This window comes from Parambassis ranga, chromosome 4 (genome assembly GCF_900634625.1).
Source record: "Parambassis ranga chromosome 4, fParRan2.1, whole genome shotgun sequence".
Lineage (NCBI taxonomy): Eukaryota > Metazoa > Chordata > Actinopteri > Ambassidae > Parambassis > Parambassis ranga.
In genome coordinates, this window is record NC_041025.1 from 8711780 (window position 1) to 8730417 (window position 18638).

At 40.6% G+C, this 18638-nt stretch overlaps 1 protein-coding gene across 1 annotated transcript; it reads left to right on the plus strand.

Annotated features, from left to right (window-relative positions):
• Positions 1-9161: 9161 nt before the first annotated feature.
• On the plus strand, positions 9162-13121 carry fstl3 (follistatin-like 3 (secreted glycoprotein)). Its single transcript, XM_028404592.1, has 5 exons — positions 9162-9417; positions 9675-9860; positions 11186-11401; positions 11487-11714; positions 11787-13121. The coding sequence occupies exons 1-5, from the start codon at positions 9348-9350 to the stop codon at positions 11837-11839; spliced, it is 753 nt and encodes a 250-aa protein (XP_028260393.1). The 5' UTR covers positions 9162-9347; the 3' UTR covers positions 11840-13121.
• Positions 13122-18638: the final 5517 nt, after the last annotated feature.

Here is an 18638-nt window from a genome sequence, read left to right on the forward strand (position 1 = left end):
AAATGCAGGACCAAAGACATCTGTGTATGTGGGTGTGTGTGTGTGTGTGTAGGTGGGTGTGTGGTTTGGACAAAAAAGTGATGGAAAAACAATGCCTACTGGGGCAGAGGTGTTGGGGTTAGTGTCATCTCATTATGAATGCCCTCTGTCTTTAACACATTTCACTCAGTCCGCTCACACACACACACGTGTAATGAAGCTTCTGTGGTCTTAATTAAAGCCTTCTGGAAACAATTGGCACCCATTCGGACCCATCCTCCTCTTTTGTATGAATATTAACGCCGCTATTCATGAATATCAAAAAAACATTTTACATCCTGAATCCTGTGGGTACTTTATGTACTTTATTTACTTATTTGCCTGCTTCAAAAAATGAAAAGTGACCCTTTGTAGACAGCTTTTGGTTTGAATATCTCAGTATGAACTTGAATTCTGACCATTGCATGTCAAGAAAATGTGATTTATCCCTTCACATGAGCCACCTATTACACAGTAACGCTAACCGTGTTAATGTTGTAATGGCCTTGTAGAAAAATAAACGTAAACAAGGCAGGGATATACACACAAAGGAACAGCAAGAATTTATAACAGGGATGTTTCACAACAGTGTTACTGCTACTACAATAGCCCATGTGTCCTCAGTAGGTGGCTCTCTGCTGTTACGATTATGTACCGTCCATGCAGGAGACAAGAATGGCCCACATGTCCTTCCTTTTGGAAGAAATATTTAGAGAAACCTGCTACATGTAACACACAGCATCCTCTCTGTGAGAGCAGTGAGTAATGTGAAGAGATGGAGGGATGGAGACCTTTTGTTTTGTAACAGCTCAGAGAGCATGAGTGATGCCAGCTGAGCCACAGGGGCATGAGGTAGGTAGCTGTGTGTGACTGTGTGTGTGCAGCTTTTTTATAACTGTGTGAAGTAGTATGTGTGTATGCGTGGGCATAAGCGTGGAAAGTGTGAGTGTAGTGAGGAGTGTGTGATGCGTGGGAGGTGCGTGTGTATGCGTTGATGTAACGTAGGTATACATACACAGGGAAAAATGGCTTTCTCTCTGCTGTTTGTCACATGTACAGTCCATGTTTGCTCGCCTTGTCGTCGCTCCCACTTATTTTCTCCTCTGTGCTTGTCAATATCCATTATTACCAGAAATGACTTTTCTTCCTTTTTCCTGAGAGCTCTTCTACCCACTCCTATTTTCCAGTGTTAAACAGCTCATCTTTCTCAGCCACCTCCACTGCTGTGGTTATATAAAAAAAAACATTAAAAGGAGCAATTATCTGTGACTTTCAACAAGTTAAACGAAGAACCAAAACTCTTTTCAGCAGGGTGATTTCTGGTCTTCTGTCATGATGTGCCAAAGAAATGATTTCAGACAAAAAGGAGTTTCAGCTCTGTTTGATGTTTATGATTATGTTATGCCACATATTAAGAGTTGTCATGTGATGTTACTCAAACATTTGGACAAGCATAGATAGAAGAGATAAAATGTACAAACACATACTGAGTGTCTTATTCTCTAACTGAACTCTCACATATGTTCATTATGTCCAAAATGTCACATTTTAATTAACAGAGCTAAGAATAACAATTTCTAATGAGCCTGTGTTACAGGTTTATTTCCATTGTTAGCACCTATACTTCAAGCAGCCCGTCCTCACCAGGGAAACATGATGTGAGGGTTATATATCAGTCCATTAAAATGTGCCTGTATTTCTCTGACTGCATACCTACATGCTCATGGGGGGAGGGACTTGCAGGGATTGGCCAAATACAGCGACCATGTGACCAGAATGGGTTTTCCTTGTAAAATGTGTTTAATCTTATGAATTTGTGTGTTTTAAGATGATTCTAAACCCTTTTTAAATCACTGTCCTTATACATTTTTAAGGCTAAATCCAGCCACAGCTAAAAAAAAATGTGGGCTGAGGGTGAAAAAAAAAATACATGTATAGCAATACGATAGGCCGCTAACATAAACATAAGATGAACATAATGTGTTAGATGTATTTTTTCTCTGAGGATGTGATGTGCAAAACTGCAGACATGTTCAGACTCCTAAAGGTAGAGTTGAGTATGAATGAAATGACCCTGAAGGCTTGCCTCTGTATTTTACTTGTGCTTGTGTTGGAAGTCATTAATACTGCATAGACCCCAGCATGGTGCCTCTACTCATGAAGTCACCCCTTCACATTCATATTTACACTGAGTGGGGTAATTAATTCTAAAGACCCATCTGCCCTTTCGTTTGTTTAAATATTTATACTAGAGTCAGTCTTTTTTTTTCTCTTGCCATTTATTGCCATCCATTGTTGCCTGTTCAGCCTGGCCCCTGAAAGGAAAAAGCTCCCATATATGGCAGACAAATTGATTAAATTCTCTGGAATAATTCATTGCTGTTGATGACCAGAGAAGCAGGCAAAGGAAGCTCATCGATCAGCTTGTCAAATGTTATTGTGCAACCAAAAAGCATCTGCAAATATCCAGAGCTGTGAAATAAAATCATGTTAGTAGTGACAGTAACCAATAGATATATCAGTCTGTGCATACTTGACTCATGGATGTGTTTGTTTCCGTGACTGATTCATCTTCAGCCTGAATCCAGTAAATCAAAGTTTCAGAGCTGTCACACGCCGCTCAGTTCTGAAAGTGAGAATCCAAACTTTCCCTCCTCTGCTTCATTTTATTTATCTGTTTCTGACAGCTTTTGGCATAGCAGCGGCAACAGATACGCTTCAGTCATTTGTTGCCATGGTAACTGCTGCCAGCATGAGCATCAGCTCTTGTGGATTCGAGCCTTTAAAGGGCTAGCTGGCAGACACAGAGTGAGAAGTTAAAAAATGTATTCAAAAATGTTTTGAATAAAGCGCTCCAATATAAATACTGTTTTTTTTAGTGTGTGTGTGTGTGTTTGTGTGTGTCACCTGTTGTCTGCCTATATAACCTGCATCTAAAACTGTTTAATGACACTTGTATTATTTATTTCTTCCTAGCTGTTACTGTTTTACAGGCAAAAGCTCAATGAATATTTTATGAAGACATTGTGTATTTTTGATCTGTTATAGAATAGATGAGTGTACTGTTTCCATGTTTAGAGTCAACCTTGTTTTGCAGGGTGTGTTTTTGCACTATTGTGCCAATGAGTCCATTCACAAACATATGGGATAATTATAAAAGGCTCAAAGCTTGATGCGGACACTACCAGACACAAAAAGAGAGCCAAAAACACAAACAGCAAACAAAAACCTCGCACACACACACACACAGTCACACAAAGAAAGTGACTAAGGGCATTGTTGCTTTTCATCTGAAATGTCATCTGTGCTTCAGTGTTTGGAGCACTCTCTCTTCGGCCTGTGTGAAGGTGAGTGGAATTGTGGCTCCAGGCAAACAGGAGAATGATTACTTACTTATGCTGTGTGATATGTTGTATCAAGAGCTTTTTTTGCTGGGTCCCCACTATAAGCATGATTGAAAAATGGAAAGGGGACGCTGTGTTTTGCTTCCATTTAAGGACAAACAACAAGCATGTTATTCGCTCCCACACGACAAAGGATGTATTTTTTAAGTGAGCAGTTTTCTATTACATACAGGCTCCGTATTTCAATAGAAATTGTTTTTCACAATGTACTGATAGCTCACTTTTGATGTAGCATGTGTGAATGAAGTCAGAATACCTCTGACTCATATCCACATCACACCTACAATTGACATTGCCAGACAATGTTCACAGCCGGGAATAAAGCACATCATTGATCTGAATAAAACACCTCTCTCATCTCACCTGCTGCAGTGTTTTTACTGCAGCAGGTGTTTGTTATATATCAGCACTTTTAAGATTTTTTTCCTTCAACACATTATATAATTTGTCCAGGATGTGACGACTACAGTAAGCAGTGTCTGCCTGCCTACAATAAGTGAGTCATATCGACTTGAATACCAATTAGCATCACTGAATGTGACAGTGATGAGGTCTGACCAACACTGTTTGTATAGATGAGTTCTCAAGGCAACATAAGGCAACTTGAAGTGTAAAGACAGCAGATGCTCGCTGAAACATCAGATATGATCACATAACAGAACGGTATGGAGAGCGATATGGTTGTGGTATAACTGCGATCAGGACACAGCTGGAATTTACCATGTGTAATGTAAAATTGAAAAAACACTTACTTTTGAGTTTAAAATCGAGGCGTAGTTTCACCACTCGCCTTTCAACACTCACCATTTGGTGAACTTTAAAACTGGTCTAGCTACAGTATATTTTACATATTCATCCCAAATGTCACAACTTTTTTTGTCCTGGCAAAGACAGACAGAAGACAGTACAGTAGAATGGACAATGCTCTGACACTGTCACCCATTGTAGAAAATATCTCACTTACCAGCACTCCCATTTTGGAAAAAGATGCCATCTTGGAACTGGAGTTGTTGTTCCGCTATTTTGTGTAGCTTGCTTGTGGGCTGCTGACCACAACATTTCACCCTTTTTGTTTTAATCAAAAATATCTAAGAAATACAAACGTATTGAAAAAAGAGTATCCTAACATAGATTAGTACAATAAGAGCTAGCTAACAAGTCATAAAACATCACTGGGAAAAGTTTATTTGAGGAGTACTTTCAGTTTTGTGTTGGATCTGTGTCCCATCTACTAACACAGAGGAGGGTTTATCACCTATACTGCACCCAAGATGTTTTGGCTTCAGAATACAGTCAAGAGAAAAATAACTAATGAACTAAATGAAGATAGGCTGCCACAGCCAGATTCATGCTGCAAGCCAATGAGGAGAGTGCTGCAGAGCTGAGCTCAAACTTAAAAACAGTTTTTCGGTTTACAAAACTGATTGAATATGATCAGTATAACAGTATAACAAAAGTAAGTTACAACTAGAGATCAATGTCAATCAAAACATTCACTTCTTACATAACTATCGAGGTCAAATGTCTGAGCTCTCCATCTGCAGCTTCCTCATCCAGACACATTTGTGATCATTCTGCAAGAACTATAAACAATTAAACAATTCAAACTTGAAAGTCTCCTATAATGAAAATACAGTGGCCACTGTTGGTATGGAGTAATAAAGTAACTCAATACATGGGAAACTTATCTGGCATTTCCTGCAGCCCTCTGCTCCATCAGCACATAACACTGTTAACAGCTATTGCATTCTGAAATTATTGACTGAGGCAAACAAGTTCCAGTCATCAGCCATGAAAAGGCTAATTACATGCTTTCATCACAACATGCAACAAAAATTTGACACAGATTATATTGGTTGCCTAATATGTTGGAAATATGGCTGCTAATATACAGGATAAATTGCATGCATACACTGACTTTCAGATGAGATATTCTTCTAAATAAAGTGTTTTTTTTCTAATTATAGGTCTATCTGTAATGTCTCCAGACAGAAGGGACATAAAAGTCTGTTCTACAGGAGTTTGTATAAGTCCTCATGAATGCAAGAGCATGTGGTGTCTGTGGGGAGCCGGAATCCAGGGGTCAATTCAGCCCACTGGGGGAAGAGCAGAGAGATCCGGAGCAGCACACAGACAGAGCTGAACAACCAGTACACGGAGGGAGACCCTTAGTCACGACTGCATCTGTGTCCTGCTCAGGCTGCAAAGTGAGAGGCCACTCAAGAGAGCGGAAAAGGTGACATGGGGGGAAAAGCAGAGGGGAGTGGTAGTGGGGGGTGCTGAGTGGAGGGAGAAAGGTGAAGAGGAGAAGAGTGCTGTTTATATGAGCAGTGCGTGCACCGACATTAACCTTCTCCATTAATGAACTGCTGGAGGGACTTCACATGGGCAATGCTAAACACAGGAAGGAAGCAGGGAAGGAGAGGGCGAGGGTGAGGTGGAGGAGGAGGAGGAAAGTTGTGTGCAGAGGGACAGAGGGGGTGATTCTATCCGGCCTCGTCACTTTTCCTGCCCTCATTGCCGGTTCAATCAGTAACACACATTAGGAGTAAATTGAGTGGATAGATGATGCAGCTGCTTTCAGCCAGTCTGGGGCAGACAGAGCAATTACCACCGCTGAGCTCTGTTTAGCTGTGTGACGTACACACCAACAGTGTGACTTAAGATAGAGCAGTGACTGGATAGAAGTGAGCACAAATATAGACTTTCCCTTGTTTTATCATCACTGCCCCTGTAAAATAGGTTGTAGCTGACACACTGGATAAAGACTTTATGTAGCTGAAAGTGAGAGGAAAATGTACTATTTAAAGATAAAAGCAAATACATTACCAACAGTAGAAAATGTAGGTCAACAGATGAAAAAAAGTCTGTCACCATGAAGCGGTTTTCACCACAGCAATATTCACCTAATATTCAGGTTCAGCTCCAAAGATTGACCAATGCTAAAATGTCAGCTGTCCTTCTCCAGGCCAGGAGCCATGCATCATCAGGGAATTGACGTGTGAATCTGTCTGTTGATTGCAAATTAACCCGAGACTGTTCAGATGTCCAAAATTAAAAACCTATTGAGGATATATTGTGATTTACAAAAGCTGCAAAACACTGTCAGAAGTCTGAGACACATGTCAGGGCTGCCCTCAACTGGTCATTTATCCCACTTGCAGCTACATGCTGCAGGCTTGAGTTGCAGCATAAAGAGCTAAAATTTTTCTTCTTAGGAAATAACACTGGAATCATTAACACATTCCAGAGCATGTTAATTAAATAAGATAGAACTTTATTTATCCCAGAGGAAATTCTTGAACAAATAACTACACGTAACTGGACAACCTTAGAATGTTGCAATACCAGTAAAGAAAAGCCTGTGATACTGCAATGTTGCCAAAAAGAAAAATATATTTGTTGACTGTTTGGAGCCATGCATAGATGTGTTGTGATGGTACAATCAAGTGTCATAGTTACCTACTGTCAGAGGCCAGATGCATTACGAGCCATTTGTAAAAAAAAAAAAAAAAAAAAAAAAAGACCAGAGGAACAACCTGGATATGGAATTAGCAGCTCTATTGGCTAATAGGCTGTCAATATGGACTGCAGTCAAGGACCAATTGTTCTGCACACTTTTACACATAATACACAATTACCTAAGTAAACCTAAGTGCCATCACTTTCTAAGATCGGCTAAAGCTAACTTCACATGGAATTAAAATACACTGGAGTAATACTGAGCAGCTAGTGCTGTACTGTGCCTTTATTGCTGGCTGCAGACCTCTAATGTAATAATCCAGTTAGCACAAGGTGAACAGGTTGATGTGATGTGTGATGCAATGTTTTAATTGTCAACAGAGGTGTGTCTCTCTCTCTCTGTTGGTTCCATGATGTTTGGCCCTGAAAACTGGATCAAATGATTCACACCTAACCCTGCATTAAATCATATGTTCTCAGTGTGGTGCATTCATTTGTAATTTACACAACATATGACATTAAGTGAAAAATGTATGATTAAATCCATAACACGGTTTTAAAATACTTCAACTGCCAACTGCCTCCACTAGATGGCAGTAGTGTTAAATGACTCCTGTGTGTTGTTTCAGAGTTTTATACTGTGATAAAGCTGAACCCCACACCTGCACTGCCAGAGATGCACTCTCTCTATTTCGCATTCACACACAGTCCACAGTGGGTTTCTTCAATTTTATGCCCCCGCAGGACCTTACCACTTAAAAAGGACCGCTGCTCCTCAAAGATGGGACACAGCAAGCTGTACCCTGATAAAGATCATACATTAGTGTTGTGCTCCAAAGTCCCCACCATGCTGTATTCATTTGTATGGCTCGGCAGTGATGATCCAAACCATATGAGGAGCTGAGTGGATCTGCAGAGACCCGGTGAAGAGGCAGGCCACCCACAGAACATCACTCACTGTTCTCTTTTCATAGGTCAGGCAGCATTCCTGCGTTGCCCCGGGGGGATCTCTGCCGAAGAAGCCAACATCACTCACAAGGACTACAAGGACTACTACAGCATATGCTACCTTCATTTCCCCCCCAGCAATCAAAGGGAACATTAAAAAAAAATCTGTGACAGACAGATGAACAGGCTCACATAGCTTTGTCATTACTGCATACCTCTCAGTGTCAGGAGGTGAATGAGTGCAGCAAGAGAGAAGGGCCATGCAGATGTTCTGATCTGACACACTTATAATACAGGTGTGTTGTTCCTGAAGTTAAGCAAACATGTCTGTCTACACAGACATCCGTATACACATACAGTCTTTGTGTTTTTTTTTTTATGTCTGCTGTTGCTGCCTTTGTGCGCCAACAGTAAAAAGAGGGCAATGTTCTTGATAAGCTCCGGCATAGTTGTGTTTATTGAACTTGATATATTGCTCAAGGGCAGACCACCTTCACCCCCCCCCCCACTCCTCCCCTCATCTCTCTTTTTCTAACCACTGTCTGAAACATCAGCATCCATTGATAAACCCAGACAGTCATCTTTATTTACTCAAGTGTTGGAGATGTGAATATTTTTAGGCACTTGATAATAATTTAATTTAGCATCATACAGCCAGGAACTCATTTAGAATGACCTTAACAGTTAACCGCTTTTGCTACGGTGCAGCTTGTCCTTCCGCTGCATTTACACTACAAAGGAACAGAATTTAGGGTCACTGCCGGATCACATTCCTTCAAAAGCTTATTGTTTGAAAGCTATAATAAGATAAGAAACATATATGGCATTTCTATAGGCTATGCTCCCCAACAAAACCACACAGAAGAACTTATAGATGGGGGGGATTCAAACAGAATATGATTTGTGAGGACAATAAATACCTCAGAGCTGTGCCACATTAAAGAAAAGAGATCAGACTGTGAAGAACAAAGCATCTGTGGCCCCACCAGGCCAACAAAAGGTCACCGTCAGAGATTATAATGCAACAAGGTGTTCTTACAAGGTTATTCAGTCTATGAAATAACATAAGAAAAAAAAAGATTTGTTGAAAAGTTAAAATTTACTGATGAAATGTTGATTAACCGCTTTTCTCTGGACTTAATTAGACTTTAATTTGCCTATGGTGAGAAAATGTTTTGTGAGGTCATATAAGTGCCCAGCGTCTGGCGCTGGAGGGCATGGATCATTTCCCGACTCTGAAAATTGAGTCAGAGTCAAACTGTGTCCTGCCCTGGCTTATTACTGGCTGAGAGGATCGCCCATCCCAGCAGCATAATTCCATCTGGGCTAAATATTTATACAGAGGGGGAACGACATCACTTATCCACAACACATTCATTCACATAAGGGAGAGCTACTTCCAGAGCTCAGTCCGAGTGATCTGCTCTGTTTGCCAGGGGAACATCACTGCATCTTGTAGACATTTGCTTAGACAAGTTTTTGGAGAAGGGGTTTTATACTAACTTAGAGTACACAATGAGCCTTTTGGTTTTTGGTTTAGGGGTGATACTCACTTTCTATCAGATTGAAAGGAATCCTGCCAATGGTGAGTGGACTTTTTTTTAATAGTTTAAATGCATATTATTCTTTTTAAAATAATGACAGAAATCCTCTTTCAATTATCACAATGACGACATGGATTTCTGTATATTTATGTGCTTTTCTCTAAAACCTCTTAACAGACACGTGTCTTATCTGAGTGAATATCTTTTGCTCAGGACTCACATTAACATAATGTCCAATAAAACTTGTTAAAAAGTGTTTAATTGAACTTTTCTTATGTATTTTATGTATTTTGTCCAGCTGGGATTTGCTGGCTGCAGCAGAGTCAGGACCAGAGGTGCGACATGGTGCTGATGAGATGGGTGACCAGAGAGGAGTGCTGCTCCAGCGGTCGCCTGGACACAGCGTGGTCTAACACCACTCTGCCCATGAATGAGGTCAGCCTGCTGGGCTTTCTGGGTATTGTCTCCTGCAAACCATGCAAAGGTAAACAAAAAAAAAGAAAAGTAATGGGTTTAATCTGCCAAGAAGAAGGAAATAGTTAGTGCCATTGGTTAATCACTGCAGGGCGCTGTATTTCTTAACAGTGACGTTATGAATAAATAAAAGGGAAATGTCTGACTGTCTGCAAAGTAGCTCTTATACTGAAGGTTTTCAGTGTTTCAAAGTTGGCAGTGAAATTACAAAATCTCTTTGTATTGCCTGGAGAGTTAATGAAAGTTCATCTGAACCAAGTCACTTGTGAATCATTATATTTACACAATGAACTTAAAAATATGCAGATGTGGATCGTCGTTGCACATAACTCCCCCCTGAAATCCCTGCACGGTTCATTCAGGTTCATATGCAGATACGTTCTGAGCAGCACCTACACTAGGTTACAGTCCAAGCTTTGTGAAAATGTGTCTCGTTAGTTTAATGTCCATGTGCAGAATGAATGAGGCTGGTAGACTTTTTCTAAAGTTGTAAAGTAGCCCTGTTTGCTTCCACCAACAAAATAAGAAAATACATTCCTGCAGTCTGGTATAAATGCCTGCCACATGCCCAGATGTCTGGGAATTATAATGTGCAACACTATCTTGATCATTAGGAATTCTGAGGTAGGAAAACATTGGTATCGTTATTGTAAATCCATGTCAGTTCAGACACATCTTCACCAGACTTTGTTTTCAGACTTTACCCTATTGGGATGAACAGAGGAGAGAGAGAGAGAGGGAGAGGGAGAGGGAGAGGGAGAGGGAGAGGGAGAGGGAAGACAAGCACAACTCTGGACTAAAACAGGATATTGAAGTAGAGGCAGACCTCAGTGCTGATCAGCCATCATCTCCACATTCTCACACGGGTCCTGGGAAGAGCCATGTGTGCATTGTGTGGTGTTTTCTCTGCACTGTGTAGGATCACAGTTCCTCCTGTGCTTTGACATTATGGGGTGTCAGAAGAGCCTGGGGCTTCCTCATGTCTCAGCCTGTAAACTTCTCTGATAGCTATTTGAACTGTGTGTCTGAGCCCCTCTGCAGGCGCTCAGCCCTGTCTGTGGGCAGCCATACACTTAGGTCTGTTATGATAACACGCCAGCTTCACATTCCACCAGGCGAGACACCTCTGTGTGTAACGGTCAATAAAGAGCTGTGGTTATTGTAAATATTGTGCAGGGCGAAAACTGTGTTATGGTCTGGGAAAACCCCAGATTTCAAGCTTGTTTTGTGTGAAAATGACTGCGAATCACCTGATGTCTGCAGGCTTGTTAATACAGTAACATTACACTGACACTGAGAAGTGCTGATATGAAACCACTCACTGTGTCTTTGCAGAGACATGTGAGGGAGTCAAATGCAGTCCCGGGAAAGTCTGCAAGATGAAGACCGGGAGGCCTCAGTGTGTGTGCTCTCCAGACTGCTCTCACATTTCCCGGAAGCATGCTGTGTGCGGCAGTGATGGGAAGTCATATAAGGATGAGTGCGCTCTGCTGATGGCTCGCTGTATGGGACACCCAGACCTGGAGGTCATGTACCAGGGAGAATGCAAAAGTATGCAAGATCTATCTACGTTAATCTGTTCTGCACTAAATCAAATCAACCCTGCTGTGCTAAACCCTTCTTTGTGCCTCACCAGAGTCATGCTCCAATGTGGTGTGTCCAGGAACTCACACCTGTGTGACCGACCAGACTAACAGTGCTCACTGTGTCATGTGCCGCACTGCACCGTGCCCAATACCCATGCCGTCTGACCAGCCAATCTGCGGCAACGACAACAACACATACCCGAGCGCCTGCCACCTCCGTCGGGCCACCTGCTTCCTGGGGCACTCCATAGGCGTCCGCCACTATGGCTACTGCAACAGTAAGCCTAAACAGAAACACCTGCTTCTCTCTATAATGCTGTTGGTTGTAATAATTTCTCTCTTTTTAACAGATCCACCTCGGAAATCTTACAGTTTTGAAGGCAGCGAGGAAAACGCAGTCTAAATGGAAGATTCATGACAAAGTCCTCTTTTACACCACTAGCTTCTCATCATGACCTCTTTATGACAATCACTCCCTTTTGTATGGAAAATTATGTCAGTTTTGATATGAAGGAACACGTTAATGTAACTGCCTCCAGGCAGAAACTTGTGTTAACCACGTGTTAGTTTGGAAGTACAGGCCAAAAGAAAAGAGTCTGAGATGAAGGTATATCTCTTGAGCTCATTGGGAAATGTGTGCATACTGTAAATAGAATACCACTGCTATTTATTGGAGAAGGTATCAAACTCTATTTATGTTTTTATCCCAGTTACAAATTCATATATCCTTGGGAAAGCTGATGCAACAAAAAAAAATTGAAAAAAATGTATTTATTGTTTTTGTTTATTGTACATGTACAATAGCGGTCACTGGCATCAGCTTTTTACAACCTTGTTTTATGGTTTTACAGTCTCCTTTCCCCACAAACAAACAGTTTTGCCTCGAGCTAATGGAAAGCAAATGCTAATTTGTTTGAAAAGTCGATACCACATTAGAGTCTGCCAATGTGGTTTCAATTCACCGCAAACAACAAAAACAACAGGGCAGCCATGGTTCTACTGTATGTTCTGGTGAGGAAGGGGGTTGAGCCTAAACAAACCTGTATAGTCTCTCTCTCCATCTCCCCCGCCCTAACACATGTTTACTCCAGAACCTGATCCAAACTCTTAGCCACCCGTTGATCACTAACATTAACAGTTTGGATGTGTTTGTAGGCGTCTCAGAGGACTGTTGGTACAACCCCAAGCCCTATTACAATACCTCCTCTGTTGAACTCTCAGCTTTGTTTTGTAAATGCCTTTTTTTTGGAGGTCATGCTAGATGTTGTTTTGCTTTGATTTGAGTGGAATTTTTTTTTTAAAGAACTTACTGAGACAGACAAATGTAATTAGTATGGTCTGACTTTAAGGAAAATTAAATTTGTCTGGGAATGGATTGTAATTTAGGCCAATCTAACATACCCAATTATACTGCCAACAGAAGTGAGTCAATCTGCTCTTGACACCGGTAAACCTGCACATATCTCGACCAATACCAAACAGTCAAGTGATCCAATTAGATCTTCTAAACTCAAAACAGATGTCTAAATACTTTAACAGTCCTTTAAGTGTATAATGGGACATTTTATTGGTTCATCTGTAAATAACGTATGTGTACCTACCTGTGTACGTACTGTGAAATTTAAATGATAAATGTATCGACATATTTTTGTATTTTTGTACTGCTATTATAACATAAAGTTTAATATTTGTCACAATGTGTCTTCTTTTGAATGCATTTCATTCTAGACTACACAACTCTTCCCACAAAATCTCCTTTGATCTCGTCATCTCGTCAATCACCATTGTAATTTACACAATACACACAGTACTCTGCAACTGTCATACACAGTCTGACAGACATTTAATAATATTTAAATTTTTCTAAACTGTGTCACAGCCTTAATCATGCCAAATGAGATCATACTTGCACCCTAAAGGGAACTAGACAGCGTTCCTCCCCATGAGGGGGTTTAGGGTGGTGGATCAGGCTCCCCACATGCTGCCAGTTTTTGTGTGCAGCACTTAGATGTCCTCTCCTGTGCGTGCAGTGGCTGAGTCTCCTCTAAAACAGGCCTCACAAGGCCTCATGCGAGAGAATAAAATCCAGGCTGGGCAGCTTTCCTCCCCAGTCTCCACAGGGATATCCCCATGCTCCAGATTAGCTGGGAAGGGTCAGGGGGATGGAGGGCGAGGGAGCTGAGGAATGAATGTTTCAAAGTGCTGAGGCCTGGGTACTGAGTCACTTTCCTGTGTAAAGTACCTCCCTTGTTTTTCTGTCTCCAGTGCTCCCTTCTCTGAATCCTACACTCTGCCGTGCAGCAGCATCTGGTTCAACTTTAGGGAGATGTTTATATTCCTGTCCAAGTACCCTTTTATTACACTGGGAATGGAATTAGATGTTTTGTTGGTAGGGTAGGGTAAATAACAATGCCACTCAGAGGCTGATGCTGTGCCCTCACTTAAAATATAAGAAGAAATGTCTTCTTCAGAAATGCGCGTCTGGTGGTTTTCAAGAGTCGGACATAAAATTATGTGTGGTAGACTGATCAATATAAATTTGCTGAGGAAGTTGGAAGCTGGTGGTGCTATAAAAACACAGTGCAATGGTCTTCATATGACAGATTTCTTTGGCTAGAGGAGGACTTTGGTCTATGTCAGCCATACAGATGCTCTCCAACAGAAAGAGATTATTCAGTAAAAAACATGTGCGGTGGTCAGTAATCAAACAAAAATGTTGTTTGTCAATTAAAAGATTTTTTGATTAGAAAGTCATTTTTTGTTGAAAATGACATCATGATAATTGACAGTCCTGCTTGCTAGTTTTTACAGAACAGATTTAATGTCTGGAGTCTGTACCAGCTACTAATGGGCAAGAGGCACAACCAAGACAGGTCGCCAGTGTATTGCATCCCCCAACATGTAGACACACAAAGTGCAATGTTTCAGGATGGTTGCAATATTAGTGTGGGTGACATATGTCCAGGGATAAAAAGCATCAAGTGGTTTTTAAAGATACAGGTGCTCAAAGCTGTGGATTTAAGCTTTAACACAATATTTATGTTCACATACACATGTCATCAATGTAAACATTTTTTTGACTATTATATAGTCAAAAAAAGTTTTTGTTCCACTCTGTAAATGTGTTTATTTTTACTGTAAAGCTGGCCTTTTAAATTGGATATCTATGGGGATTGATCGTTTTTGGAGCTAGTCCTACGGTTGTTTTTTGTTAACTGCATTTTTCAGCACTTACACATTGGCTTCATTTTCAGGTTGCTGCTTGATATTTACACAACCAACACGTAGCATTAACATTGAGTTTTTTAGGGTGCTTGTGATTGCTGGCAGTGCTGCAGAGACAGACAGAGACTTGGTTTGTAGCCCTGTAAAAGAGGGCATTCCTAGATTTGACTTTTTTTTACAGTTTTAAATCAGAATCTGTGGTCAACCTAGCTTTTCCATTGAAGTCCGAAGACCCAGCAAGCCTTCTAAATGAAGACCATGTGACACAGACACAGGAAATGACTCTTGTGCGTGTCATTCGTTTCTGTCTCTGGTCATTAAACCAGCTAAGTTTATAATTTTGATTATTAAAATATATATATTATATATACAGTATGTCTTATGTCACAGGCCTGAACTATTGCACATTATGTATAGCCTACAATATTAGACAGATTATTCCCACACCTTTACCATGTGTAAATTCTTATGTGTTCCACACATAAATTCTCTAAACCATTGTTTCTTGTCTTAGTTTAAAATATGGTAACCCCACAGGAATTTACAGTGAACACCCACTGGAGTCGAGCATTTTGCCAGACTTTGAGGTGCATGTGCTGAAATGGCTGTGGTTTTTCAGTTAAAACACACAAAGTGAAAAATAAGTTGATGCAGCAGTTTTGGTTTATGTATCTGGGCAATCCATCCTGATAGGTACATGTTGTTCAAGACAAACAAAATCCCATTTGCTGTTGTCATTATGACTGTGTAATACCTTCAGCAGCACAGCCTGTATGTCATTACACAGACGTCTGACTGATGGCGGATATGATGTGTCTCTGTCACACCAGTGGTGGTAATGACATAACCGCAGAGTAAACCTATGAGCCATTTCAGAGGTATTCTAATTACACCCAACACGAGACCTCAGGAATTCTCTGCCCACTTTGCTCCATATTTCATTTTTTTTTCTCCACATGGTATGGTTGGTGGTGTGTCCAAAGAGGTGTCAGCCTTATTTACAGCTTATGTGAGTATATCTTTAAATGTGTGGGTGTGATTATGTATGCATCTCTCATGTTGGAGCTCACCTGTTATGACCATGGGATCAGTCACACACACATTACATCACAACCTCTGGCTGAGTTGTTTATATCCCTTCAAACACATGGGGCTATAATGTGACGCCCACACCGACATTTCAGGGATGCGTAATCATCCTGCTCTGTTATGTCAAGCTTCATTCTCAACAACGTCCACATGGTATCATTTCCGCCAACTTGCCTTACTACTTCCAGTAAGTTAACAGCCAACATTTAGATCAGAAAGGATGTTGTGATGAAACCAAGCGCTGTGGAGTGCTTTCAGAGACCACCCACTCTCTGGATCGCGCCACTGGATTGTAAACAGCTCCGTCCCGCAGCTGAAACTAATAGATATCAGATCTATCACTCCATCAGAATAGATCTGCATCAGACATTATGTCTCAGCTTTGTTACACTGGAAGTCTTTTAATCTTCCATATGTGCACAATATTTTACACAATAGATCAGTATACTCACAACAGCCCACACTGCAGTCTTATATTTTGTTTACTGTTATAGACGATGTTTTATGTGTTTTTTCTTTACACTACTTTATGGTAAAAAAAAAACATCAATCACCACACCTTCTTGTTCAACTATAGGAGCCTGATGAACATTACAGCATAATAAAAAAGCACATGACATGTTGTTACAATACTAATTTGAGGGAAGGGTCATTTTGTGCTTTCAGAGACCATATCAGACAATGGACACCATCGTTTGAAACAGTGAAAATAGAAGAATGTCTTCATCAATGTATCCAAGCCTGCTTACATCATCACAGCTTTTAAGCAACATTGTAAAATCCAAAGAAGCTTACTGCAAATCAGCCATGTTTTCCAAGATGATCATCAACAACAAATCAGCAGCAGCATTTCGGAAGTTGTGCAAATGCTAATTGCGCCCAATTATGCTCAGTAGAATTGTTTCACTTCCTCTTCATGACCTCTGGGGTGGCTTTTCTGCAAGTTCTGTGTGTGGTCTGGCCCACATGGGGGAGCAGATCAAAATATATTGTAAGGCTCTGTAAAACATGCTACATGTAATTATATTGATTGATATCAGTACTGAATTCACTTATCTGTGGTATTCAGTAGGAATGTCTCCTCTGGGGGTTTTAAAGTGTTTGGTAACATGTGTCTGGATCAATCTGAGATGAGTGCCTCTCTGAATTGGCAATGACAAGGCCACTGAATTAACTTTGGTTTCAGTGTGTGTTCTAGCCACATATCTGGAAAAAAAAGTTAATCAAGTGTGATAATAGGGCTACACTTAGTTCCCAAACTTGTGCAGTTTGAGGTTTGGAATATCACCAGACCATGAGTGTAATTTCTGCGCTTTTCAGGTGGCTCTTGCATTGAAACAGGAGAGAAATACCTTTTTTATTGCTCTTGGCCAGATACCTGCTTGTTTATCATGGAAAGTTGGTTGCTTATCATGGAAAATTGCTTGAGCATTTAATTTGCTGTCATGCATTACGGTATGCCCAGCAAATTCAGCAAAGATGAGAGTGGAAAAGTTGCCAATGCTCAGTTTTGCCCACTCATTATCAACAGCTTTTTTCAGTTTAACAGCTACAATAGCCACTAGGACACACCAAATTAAAGCATCTGTTAGGAGACCCTAAGCTAGATGAAAAAAGACAGTGTACTGCAAATAAACTGTGAAAGCCCATATGGTAACTATTCCCCCAGACTACAGACCTGCACATCTTGTAAACAGACTGATGGTCAGTTTTAGTTTAACTGACCTCATGCACACTTTTTAAAGCTCCAATGGAGCACATTGTGGTCTCTTTGGTCTTTTGGCTTCACATGCAGCAAAGGAAACCTGAAAAAAAAACATGTCCCCCAGCCATGTATCAATTAATAAACATTTCTTTGTAGAGTCCTTTACAACACAGAAGTGACCAAAGTGCTTTTCATGTAAATCAAAGTAAAACAATAAAACAAAGAAGGACAGTAACATTTATTAGGTACAATACAATACCATAAGTTACAATAAGTGTCACTGTTAGGTGTTAAAAGCCAGTCTGAATTAATACGTTTTAAGCCTGGATTTAAAAAGATCCAGGTCTGTGATGGTGTGCATGTCAGGGGGTGTTCCACAGTCTCCCAACATGTGCACCCCAGTGCTTGTACCTGTCTCTTGAGGCTTTGAGCAGGAGTTGAGTCATTTCACTGCTATCACAGGGCAGCCACATACTGTAGCAAGCAAGGCGGCTGAGGGCAAACTGGGAGACTCCAACATAAAGTGCATTGCAGTTGTCAGTTCTTGAGCTGATAAAAGCATAAATAGCATTTTCAAGGTCTTCACGATTTCAAAACATCATTTTGGCTAAAATACGTAATACGTAGCTGATAAAACCTGGCTTACACCACACTGTCATTTTGTTTGTCAAATTTAAAAATTATTGTCAAAAACGACCCCTAGGCACTTAAACAAGGCATGGAAGGGCCCTGTGTCCACTAAGACCTTTTCTACAAATACTTCATCTTCCACATTTTCCACAGTGATCATCTGTCATGGGCATTACTATATTCAACTTTTAATTTTTGTATTTATCTTAAGTTATTTGATTAGATGCAATGAATCCATGCAGTCAAGCAGTCTGTTGTAAGTGGGGCCCGGATAATCAGTTTTGCATGACTAGAGCTTTCAGAAAATTAAGCAAGGGTCTCTGAATTTGGGCCAGGTGTCAGGCCTTTACTTTCAGCTTTTAACTGCGAGCTCCATCTGGTTGGATTTTGTGGTTGCAGCCATTTTTGGATCCATAGATCTGATATGTAACATTGTCATGAAACTATAGAGAATTCTAACATTTCCTCAGGCAGTTTTTTTTTTTTAAAAAACATTCCACCTAAATCTAGAAACACAAACATAGCAAAGCATGAGGCAGGTGGTTTCATACAC

Excerpts from the sequence above, each read along its gene's own strand:
- fstl3 (XM_028404592.1), top strand. The coding sequence starts at position 9,348 with ATGAGCCTTTTGGTTTTTGGTTTAGGGGTGATACTCACTTTCTATCAG. Across the intron at positions 9,418-9,674 it reads TGAAAGGAATCCTGCCAATG|CTGGGATTTGCTGGCTGCAG; the intron begins GTGAGTGGACTT and ends TATTTTGTCCAG. Across the intron at positions 9,861-11,185 it reads CTCCTGCAAACCATGCAAAG|AGACATGTGAGGGAGTCAAA; the intron begins GTAAACAAAAAA and ends GTGTCTTTGCAG.